The sequence below is a fragment of the Chelonus insularis genome, unplaced genomic scaffold (genome assembly GCF_013357705.1).
Source record: "Chelonus insularis isolate UGA/USDA-ARS -01 unplaced genomic scaffold, ASM1335770v1 contig_130_pilon, whole genome shotgun sequence".
Lineage (NCBI taxonomy): Eukaryota > Metazoa > Arthropoda > Insecta > Hymenoptera > Braconidae > Chelonus > Chelonus insularis.
This window is the reverse complement of record NW_023276371.1, coordinates 93,427-104,033: the sequence shown is the minus strand read 5'-3', so window position 1 is coordinate 104,033 and position 10,607 is coordinate 93,427. Positions and strand designations below refer to the sequence as shown.

General features: G+C 28.7%; 3 protein-coding genes across 3 annotated transcripts; 1 reads left to right on the top strand and 2 right to left on the bottom strand.

Annotated features, from left to right (window-relative positions):
- Nucleotides 1-360: 360 nt before the first annotated feature.
- On the bottom strand, nt 361-4,040 carry Nct (Nicastrin). Its single transcript, XM_035090673.1, has 7 exons — nt 3,859-4,040; nt 3,691-3,789; nt 3,277-3,611; nt 2,808-3,198; nt 2,316-2,718; nt 1,229-1,662; nt 361-1,133 (listed from the first exon to the last, which is right to left on the bottom strand). Exons 1-7 carry the CDS (start codon nt 3,911-3,913, stop codon nt 919-921), a joined length of 1,932 nt encoding a protein of 643 aa, XP_034946564.1. The 5' UTR covers nt 3,914-4,040; the 3' UTR covers nt 361-918.
- A 1,189-nt stretch (nt 4,041-5,229) lies between these two features.
- Nucleotides 5,230-7,039, top strand: LOC118071538 (F-box/LRR-repeat protein 21-like). The gene is made up of 5 exons (XM_035090734.1): nt 5,230-5,301; nt 5,626-5,848; nt 5,916-6,135; nt 6,234-6,479; nt 6,677-7,039. Exons 2-5 carry the CDS (start codon nt 5,626-5,628, stop codon nt 6,846-6,848), a joined length of 861 nt encoding a protein of 286 aa, XP_034946625.1. The 5' UTR covers nt 5,230-5,301; the 3' UTR covers nt 6,849-7,039.
- A 409-nt stretch (nt 7,040-7,448) lies between these two features.
- Nucleotides 7,449-10,555, bottom strand: LOC118071526 (transmembrane protein 185A). Its single transcript, XM_035090723.1, has 5 exons — nt 10,057-10,555; nt 9,266-9,611; nt 8,892-9,191; nt 8,671-8,794; nt 7,449-8,586 (listed from the first exon to the last, which is right to left on the bottom strand). Exons 1-5 carry the CDS (start codon nt 10,092-10,094, stop codon nt 8,375-8,377), a joined length of 1,020 nt encoding a protein of 339 aa, XP_034946614.1. The 5' UTR covers nt 10,095-10,555; the 3' UTR covers nt 7,449-8,374.
- Between the last annotated feature and the right edge of the window lie 52 nt (nt 10,556-10,607).

Below are 10,607 nucleotides of genomic sequence, written 5' to 3'. Positions count from 1 at the left end.
ATATAAAATAAAAAGTAATACATAGCTACGATAAATATATCGCGTACTGAAACAAATAAATAAAATATGCGCGAATGAATTGATTATTTCTCTCTCGTGTACATCTACGCCCTGTTAATTAAGTTTATTGATAATAAATGCCATCACGCTTGCAATAATAAATCCAGTGTTCTTTTTTTTCTTAATGTAAGCTTGTCAGTTGAATTCAATGTACTGATATTTAATTATTTATTTTAAGTAAACAGACCAACAATTGCATTTGATGATCTATTGTTTATCTGATATTTTCTTGAATGAGGATAAAAATAAATACAAGTATAAATATCAAAAAATGGTTACCATTTTAATAATAATTAATTAATATAATTAATAAATAACGATTTTATACCATGAGTTATACAGTAATGTTTAAAAAAATCCTGATGATTTTACTGTACATCTAAACTTAAATTATTTCTGTGTTAATAACTTATTAATGAATGAATTAATTAATTATATTACATTACAAGTAATACATATACTAAAAATTATTTTACTTATTTTACCCTGAATTAATATTTAAAAAATGCATCAATTTAATTTAATGAGCGTCAATAATATTTCACTTGTAACTAAAATAAGTAACACAATCACGCATTCAATTAGTCACAAACTCGTGTGTGCAACATGAAAGAAAATAACTGATTTAGTTTTTTGATATTTCACTCACAAACTTACACAATAGAACGTCTAGAATGCACTGATAGCAAACTAGAGGCACTATGCGTGAAGAATGGAAAAAATCAAGATATGTCCGAGGGCGTACCACACATTTGAATCACGAATATTTGTTTCTCGCAATCAAAGACTGGTCACTGGGACATGGTCATCCTGCCGATGATTCAATATTACCATTGATATGTGGTCCGCGGCATTTTCCTAGCAATCAACTGTTGCTCCCGTATGATCGAATAAAATTTCTGCTCGTGAATTTATGAACCAAACAATAATAAAAGATAAAACTGCTACTACACTTCCTAAAGTTATTGTCAGTCGTTCAGTCGCTGCTGATGGTTTCAAGAACATCCGGACACTGAGAGTAGTCCATAGAGATTCGGTCCATGTTGAATATCCACCATTTTCCCAATTGTAGTCTGTAATTTTTATTATTTTTAGTAAGATAATTCAGCTGATTAATACAATTTTATTTCTTAAAAAATAATTGTCAGTATATCGATCTAATCATTACCTTTAATCGTAAATGCTGGACTAAGAGCTAACGAATAATTAACTGTTGAATTGATACAGATTCCTGATAAATTATATCCACCCATCCAAGCAAGTCTGTGTTCATTGCACTCATGTGCTGTCATTTCAGGCAATTTTTCACCTGTGAGTAATGCTAACAGCTGTCCTGTAAGACTTGTGACAAGATTGGGGTGTACACTTACACCAACATACAGTGAAAATGAGTGATCTGGTAAAATATCACTTGCACCTGGTGGGGATGCAGCTTGGAACAAATTACATTTAGCAGTTTCCAAATAACACGATAACATTTCAGATATTAATTCTTCTATTTTAGTTACATTTCCACTTGGTGATTTTTTACCAGTTACTTGTTCATACAAGACATCACCAAGTTTTACCGCTAACTTGGCCAAAGTTGCGTTTATTTCTTTTCTGAAACATAATGTAATATAATTTAACAACATAATAACATTATGAGATTACAACTATAGCTTCTATTCGAGTATCTTAACTGTGGTGGTTAGAAATTTAATTACTGTTATTTCAAAAGAAAAAAATAAAAAATTATTTCACACATGTATAATTTTAAAACATGTGATCATAATCGTTCTACCAACAACTTTGATCTACAATCTTAATGTTACTGCACTTGATGTCTATACCAGTACTACAACTACTTATTTCTGGAAATAAAAATTATTTTAAAAACAGATGTCAATTTATTGAAATCTCTCAAGCTGATAACTATTAATAAATATCTATAATATTTGAAAAGACAATTGCTAAACTTGACGATAAAATTTTATAGCTGATCATTTTTTTTATTCTTAATTATGACTTTTTAAACACTTTTATAAAAATCTATCTGAATTAAAATAAGCAGTTACAATGACATATATTTAATCATTTTTATCAATTAGAGATGAATAATGTATGAAGTTAATATATAAGTAAATATTGTAGAAGATATAAAAATTAAAAATCTCAACAGGAAATTGAATTTTGTTATCAGTGTTATCTCTGAGTTAAGATTTAAATATAAAAATGGATAATAGTAAAAATGTGTTAAAATGGTAATAACTTACTGATAAATTCCTAGGTGTTCAGCATTATCCAAAATTCCTCCATAAAATGGATTAACAAACTGTTCACCATAACTAGTCAACACAGCTACTGGAAGTTCTGGTTTAGCAGCGAGAAATGTTTGAGCTGATGTAGGAGGGATACTGTTCGGTAAGGTCATGTTTTCAAGAGATAAAGATTTTTGTAAACTTTTTATCAACTCATTTTGTTCGTAATTCTTAGCATGAAGATAAAGTTTATCTCCACCAATTTGATTTAATTCAATAATTGCACTAATTTGTTCAAGTTTGAGGGTTTTCCCTGCTAGAGCATTGAACTTTCCTCTCTTGAGATCATAAACAAACCGACTAGATCCAATGTAATCAAACGATTCACCGTTTAACAAAGAAAATAAAACATTGGTACCTGAAATAAATATATTTAATATTAATTTCTACTAAAAATTGAATAAAGAAATCATCATTATTAATAAATGATTGAAATAAGCTACTCACGATTGACGGTAGCATTAAGTGAATATAGATGATAAGCAGCTGCAATAAAAGTAACAAGGCCAGCTACAGTAGCATCAGCACCAGGTGCAATACCATCAAACTGAGAGCTAGCATCAAGTCTTGCTGTGACTAAAATCATCGATTCTGTTTCATTACTTAAAGGTGCTAAAGGCCAGTGAACATTGGAATCACCCAAAGGATCACAAAATCTTGTTGGATTCATATACAGTACCAGTTTATTACGTCTAATACAAGTCTTAGAATTCAATGCAGATGACATAAATGACTGCATCTCAATAGCACACAAGGGATATTCATGTTGCTCATCTAAATTATTAGCATTATATTTGTAATAGCACTTCTTAATTTCTTCCAATACTTCATTATTGTTCTGAAAGGTTGAATAAATAAATTAGTTGAGTTTATATAAATTAATTGTGTAGAAAGTTTAGAAATGATAAGGTCTCACCTCCATATAAAACATTGGAAATTTCCAATCTTTCAAAAGAAAACTATTTCCATAAGGATTCCAAGGCTTTTGTGGACATTTTTGATGGCTTGAATATCTATTTGGACATGTGTCTTCTGGCGAATAATCGGACGGAAGTGCATCAGTGCTATTTTTGGTAATCAAAACCCCATTGATATTATTCGTTGCATCTAATCGAGTCATAACATCTTTTGTGAACATTGAAAAGGGAATAACGATTGTATAAGGTCCAGCAGTCGCATTTGTTTCTAACCATTTTACATCATCAAATGTTTCTACAAGCTGAATTACTCCAACACTTCCACCTCGTAATGCTAAAAGAAAGTATTTAAATAAATCATTAAAAATCCTTTACATTAAAAATGAAAATGTCATAGATTAGATAATACTTACAGGAACAACCAAACTGATGTGTTCCATTATGCCTACGAAAACATGCTGCTACTCCATCGATTGACATATAAATCATATCTTTTATTCGTTCAGCTGATACTGAAAAACAAACAATAATTATTTAATTACATCTTGAGTCATAAACTTGTAGGTTATCTTGTCACATACCAGCATTTTGGGCGATTATTAGCACAACTAGTTTAAAATATAAACTCAAAAACATTTTGATAATTTTATATTGTATTAAAACAGCAAAGAAATAAACTTATAATACACGTATATAATAGTTATCGTGATGACCAAGCTAAAGCTTGGTTTTTACTTAACGTTTTCCAATGATTACAATAACTTTTGCTCATCCTTTACAAAATTGCTAATTTTTTTACCAACTGCTAACTCAACCAAAATTCTACATTACCAACAGCACATCCATCGCGCGGGAAATATTTAATTTGAGAATTTCATTTTTGTTGCATTATATGCAATACTTGCGAGATTCTCCGAACATTTCCGAATATCAATAAACGTCAATGTGCCGCAGTTTTGTGCAATCTGTCACTGGGCATACGTATTTTAAATGTTCAATGACTAAAAAACTAGTATTATTATAATTTAAATTATAATTATAAATATAACATAACCAGATATCGTTAAAACATCTCACAATTAAATAATCTTAAAATGCGTATGTATATTCCAATATTTTAATACCTATTTTCTGAAAAAAAAACCTGTTCATAAAATTAAATAATATCGATAACAAAAATGTATGCTTAGGTCGTAATGTTCATGTAAAGCTCGTTAGATTATATTCTAAAATATCTCATGTGATCATACATTACAACTATATAAGTAGGAATTTTTTTTTCTTGACCTAGGATCAGAGTCACGTGCAGCCGTTGCTCTATATGTTTTTGCAATGTCTTTTGATACTCTGCACGCGTGAGCAGCAAGCACGTGTACGTCCTAGAGACTGGCGCAATATGAATAGAAAGGATCGAGTGTTTTCAACCAAGTAGAGCGTACTTGTCATATTTCATGCGGTATAATACAATTGTAAAGTAAAATACTCAACTGTCTGCTTTTATATGCCTGATGTAGTACTTTGTTTTTCAATGAGATCTTTTATTCTCAAGTTATGTCATTGAGGTATTATTGACTCTAAAAAAATCTTTATAATCAAAAACTCATTACAACAGTTATTTATTATTAAGTAAAAATTTTATCTTAATTCACAATAAAAAAGCATAATTTATCTTTAAATATTAGATTGGAATTCTTGGAAAGAATTGATTATTAATTAATTTAATTAGAAAGATATAAGAAATGTCATTATAAGGAAATCTGATTTTGATAGAAATTAAAATGAATATTTTTCTGTAAGACATTTAGCTAAAATTAATTTATCTAACACCTTTCATTGCACTTTCATACACGTGATTTGCCAGCGTAATTTTAATTATGTCAGGGCCGTTCACGTGAACGGCCTACTCTAACAAGCCTTAAGTCACCTTTTACTATGATCCTGGTGATCAAGTTACTGGTAATAATACCCATGATTTGAATGTTACACTGCATGCTCATGTAGAGGGGAAAGATTTGCTTTCAGAGGTGAGTCCAATGAATGCACAGACATAGCTTACCAATTATCATTTGATGAATCGTTGAATTTAATCCTTTCAAATCCTTCCCCTCTTTTAAACATTCAATTCTATCACCAACAACAATTTTCATGCACTTCAGTGCAGTTTAGATCTTAGCTTAAAAGAATTTTCTACGGTTTACATCTCGTTATAAAAGAATCATCAACTTGTATTGTGTATATCAATGAAACGTAAAAAGTTAATGAGAAATATTTATTCTTTGATCAATAGTTAATCAGCTAATTGAATTTATCTTCAATAAAATGGTTAATTGAATCATAATTTTTTGCAGATGTTGAGCTTGACTAATTTATCAACGACTGAAACCTTTTCCAATATTGATGAAACATTCTTCAATTGTGTTAACCCTCTAGATAAATCGTTTGTTGATTTATTAACAGCAGAAGAAATATCATCAAACGTCAGCCTCTGGACGGATAAGTCATTCAAGAGTTTTAAAAGTTTAAATAAGTTGAAGATTGAGTACGAAGATTCTAGAGAAATTTTATCAGAAGGTGATTATATGTATGAAAATAATTGTTAACAATGTTTTTTAGAATTTAATCTGATTTTTTATTTTAGATATTGTAACTATGATAAGTCAGTGCAGTTGTTTGAAAGAACTTTCCTTACCTTATTCTTCTTTGAGTGATGATCTGTTGACAGTGATTAGTAGTGATAATCATGTTCCTTTGAAAACAATCAAAATTGAGGCTTATTCTGATTCTAAACCTCTTCCAAGAATTAGTGATGAAGCTTGGTTCACTTTGGAGAATCATTCTCCAAATCTCAATCTTGTTCTGTAAGAAATAAATTATAAATTACTATTAGGAATTATTTTTAGAAGATTTTTCATAAAATTTTAGCAAATTTGTTATGAATTAATTCTATAAATTATAGAAACTCATACTTATCAGAAGAAGATGACTATGATGCTCTCTTAGTCACAGCAGTTCCAGTAACACATTTATTTCTGAATGGATCGCCACCCGAAACGATAGTTCGTAGGATAGGAGAAAATTGTCCAAGATTAGTGGAACTTGTCGTTAGTTCTTATAATTTTGGAACTATTGATCAAGCTTTGATCTCTACGGCTAAGGGATGTCCAAATTTATCCGCCGTAGGTCTTGGCGATTGTGAAATTACGTAAGACTAATTCTAGAAGTACTCAAAGCCTATCATTAAAAGAATTACAAAGCCTAAAATAAATTATAGTCATTAGAAAGAAATGATATCTTCGTTTGTATTCTGACTCACATACTAGAAATACTATTTTTATCATTCATGCCCTACTGAGAATAGATCAATGAGAAGTAAGAAGCTTAAAATTTATCACATTACAGATGTTCCGGGTTAGTAGAATTTGTTGGGCTTTGCAAAGAAAGACTTCAAATTCTTTACATTTGGGAAACATCACTTATAGAAGATACAAACTTTAACATCAGTGAAGCAACGACCCAAGTATCTTCTCTCTTAGGACGAAAGTGGATGCCAGAAAGTATTCCTCCTTGGTAAACAAACTCATGCATGTTATCAATAAAAAAAGGCTCAACTAAAGCTACGTAATTAATAAGTTTGTTAACAATATAAAGCTCTGAAAATTCTCATTACATGAATTTATTGAATAATGGTATTAACAAAAAATATTCAACAGTATGTTTGTAAATTGAACGCAGAATTTAATGAATTTTTTATGCATCTTACCAAAAAATATAAACTTTATTGGATTATAATAATAATCATTTAAGAAATATATTTATATATAATATAATTATAAAATGAAATAATATTTCTAATTGTCTATTTAATAATATTAACCATTCTTAATCGATATGTATTATTATTTTTTTTAATGTAGATAATAGAGATGTATATATTACAGTTAATGAAATATACATGATTACATATGTATTTACATTCACATTTAAATAACGATACTATACAACTGTACATCAATCATTGTTGATTATTATTTATTTTAATTAATAATTGGCCTCCCGATACAAAACAATGGTTTTTGAAGATTTTTTTTTTTTTCATTTATTATTCCATGAAAATTTTCTTTTTATATAATAATAATAATAATGTTTACCCATATTTCACTTGTATATTATATTTAATTAATTGAAAAATTTTATTGTATTATCATTTATTTTAATATTATAATACTAGCCTAAAAACGCGAGGCGTTCAGTCTTGTGTCTTAGCTGGCATCATCGATTCACAATATCAATTAAGTGAAAAATGTGACACAATTGATACGCTTTAAGCATTTATTCGACTAGTGGTCATTGAATCGAGTAATGATTGTCCGCAAATAATTGTGCCAAAATATATAAAATTATGACTATTAATCAATTGGCATAATTGATATTGATAGTAAAAAGATGGTTTTTTTTTTTATATATTTTAGACGAATAAAAATTATTTGTAAAATAAAAAAAATTTCGTTGAAATATTTTTTTGTACTGATTCAATATTCTTTCCTAATTGAGATGATTAAAAGACATTGGAAGAACCTCACAACCGATAATTAGCACCAGCTTCATCTAAATTGATATTAATTGAGTTTTGTTATTTTCGATAACATATTAACGCTATCAACATTTACTAATATATCATATATGTCATATTGTATAACAGCTAACAATGGCGGACTATTAATCCATTAGGCAAGGGAATTATTTGAAACTAAATGGACGGGTCAACTGGCTAATAAAAAAGCATTAATATTTCGATAGAATAAGATTAAAAGCGAATTATATACCGTTTTAGCTCGAGAATAAAAATGAATAATAATATGTAAACTACTTATCCGCACAGCGTATATAAATAAAAATTGAATCGTTTATTTCGTTTACTTGTAAATGCTCTTTCTGCATCAATTGTATGCATTTTTTTCCTTCCTCTCCCATTATTCATAATATTACCATAATAATCGGACAGGAAACTGTACGTGCATTCACTTTTGAGCATTATCATATTCACAATATTTGTGAATATTTAATAGACTTCCTGAATATCTGTAAGTATTTAAGCCATCAATCAGGCATATCTATAGAAATAATAGGCACCACAGGTTTTGTTAGGTCGATTTTCTTTATGTGTTTGTCTGATTTCTCTGATACCATTGGCTCTGATGGTGGTTGATCGTGATCACTTCTTGGCTGATAAGAAATATTACCGTATTCCTGTAGAAGTGGACACAGGCCCAAAAGAAAATGGCAAAAATCTTTCCGTATTCCAAACCACCCTAGAAAATAATGTATTATTGATAGTAGAGTTGAAATTAAATAACTACAATTAGAATAAATGATAAAAGATTTTGAAAACTTACATCTATTTCCACCTTTAGCACCGAATGACATGAAAATTAATGTCACATGTGAGACCATTAGTGGAGTAGCGACAGTAGTAAAATTTAATGTAAGAACTTCGTCTAATTTATTCGTTAATAATACCTGAAAAAATGTATGTTTAAATTATTTATAAATATTATTCATTATTTTGTTATAATGATATGAGAAAGTAACATAAGAAGTTGAAAGATGAACTTACTTGAAATACTAAAATTGGCACTACAAGAAAAGTGTAGGCCAAGGCTGAATTTAAAGACGTTCGTCTTACACGAGCATTAACTTGTGGTGCTCTTAATAGCACTGCTGCGAATACTATTGTATATAACACAGCAACCAACGACAAACATAAGAGAGCCCAAAGTGGCACAAACACTACTTCCCAACTCCATGAAATAAATTTGTCCAGTTTGAGGGAGAGGAATATAAATTGCAGTACGTTCACGGCACAGAATAATTCAAGTTCAAACGATCGATCATGTTTCACAGCCCAAATACATACCTGTTTTGAATAAAAAATATTTTAATATAAAAAATTATAGAATTTATTTAAATAAATGTTTAAATAATACTTACAGCTATTGAAACAATTGAAATAAAAATTAAAGGAATAAAAACGAGGATCCACAGATGTCTATCTGATTCTAGTTTATCACAAACTAGTAGCTCAAACATCAATAAAATCAGATGTAGAGCAAGTGTTATAAGCATAGCTTTGTAGTGAACATAAGCATCTCCTTCAAGTCTTGCATGTGGATGTCTCCACCAAACATAACTTCCTACTGTAGCACCTAAAATTACCATACCCTTCCAAAACCATATCGGACTGAATATCCACCAATAACTCCATTCTATAAATCTATCTAATCGCAATGCAAATAGTATAGTGAATATCATGAGACATGTATACACTAGAAATTTGCTGCAACATAAAAATTATATTTTCATTAAATTTCTAAAATTAATATCCAATTATAAATGTCAAAAAATTATCTTAACTTTGAATTAAATTTTTTATTGGACTATTTTATCTTTTATATGATTAAGAATTAATAATGATAATTCATTGGATCAAACAATTATTTATATTTATGAGTGTCTGGTAGTGAATAATGTAACAATATATAATCAGAAAAATTGATATTCACATTTTTTATAATGATAGATAAAGAATTAACGTATAATTAACTTATAAAATTACGTATTGTAATTAATAAGCAGTAAATAAATGTACATAAATTTTTTCGTAATAAAGAAACTGATCAAAAGGTTAACTTGTTGAATATTTGATAATTAATGTGAAACAAATTATATGATAAAAAAAAAACTAATTATGTTGAATGTAAATACGTTAATTGACTTCTTACCTCGGATTAAAATCTTGAAAAAGTGTCTGTAGATTCATGGTTAACGGGGTCACTAATTTATAGGCCAAATTATTTCAACCTTTCTTCTTCAAGTTTATTGTATTTTGCAGATATTTATTCATACCACACTATTATCACTATCTTTTTTTAAGACTTATAAGGTTACCTAAACTCATAGGTTCATTCATTTGAATCACAATACAGATAAATAAATCCAATTCATAAAATATATCATATTGAGAACATTGAACAAAATCTTTAAGTTGACTAAATAGGCGAAGTCCAACGTGCAATGCTTTGTGTTCCCGTTTTTAGGTATTTATTAAGATTAATATCGTAAGAATTGTTTAAAAATTATTTAAGATAAAGATTGGAAATTCGAAATTTTATAGATAGTATGGTCGACGATAATCCTACCAGAATAATTAATTGGTTTAACTTTTATTTTTATTTATTGTATTGTGAACACTAGTGTATAAAACGTTGTAATCGTCCAGCAACAAATATAAGAACTGGAAAGCGCAAGCAGAGTCATCTAATAATATTTTAAA

Coding starts and splice junctions, on each gene's coding strand:
- LOC118071526 (XM_035090723.1), bottom strand. CDS start 10,094: ATGAATCTACAGACACTTTTTCAAGATTTTAATCCGAG. Junction 9,192..9,265: donor TTTCAATTGTTTCAATAGCT/GTAAGTATTATT, acceptor TATTCAAAACAG/GTATGTATTTGGGCTGTGAA. Junction 8,587..8,670: donor TGCTAAAGGTGGAAATAGAT/GTAAGTTTTCAA, acceptor ATTATTTTCTAG/GGTGGTTTGGAATACGGAAA.
- Nct (XM_035090673.1), bottom strand. CDS start 3,913: ATGTTTTTGAGTTTATATTTTAAACTAGTTGTGCTAATAATCGCCCAA. Junction 1,663..2,315: donor GAACACCTAGGAATTTATCA/GTAAGTTATTAC, acceptor ATTATGTTTCAG/AAAAGAAATAAACGCAACTT. Junction 1,134..1,228: donor TCCAGCATTTACGATTAAAG/GTAATGATTAGA, acceptor TAAAAATTACAG/ACTACAATTGGGAAAATGGT.
- LOC118071538 (XM_035090734.1), top strand. CDS start 5,626: ATGTTGAGCTTGACTAATTTATCAACGACTGAAACCTTTTCCAATATT. Junction 5,849..5,915: donor TAGAGAAATTTTATCAGAAG/GTGATTATATGT, acceptor TTTTTATTTTAG/ATATTGTAACTATGATAAGT. Junction 6,480..6,676: donor CTTGGCGATTGTGAAATTAC/GTAAGACTAATT, acceptor ATCACATTACAG/ATGTTCCGGGTTAGTAGAAT.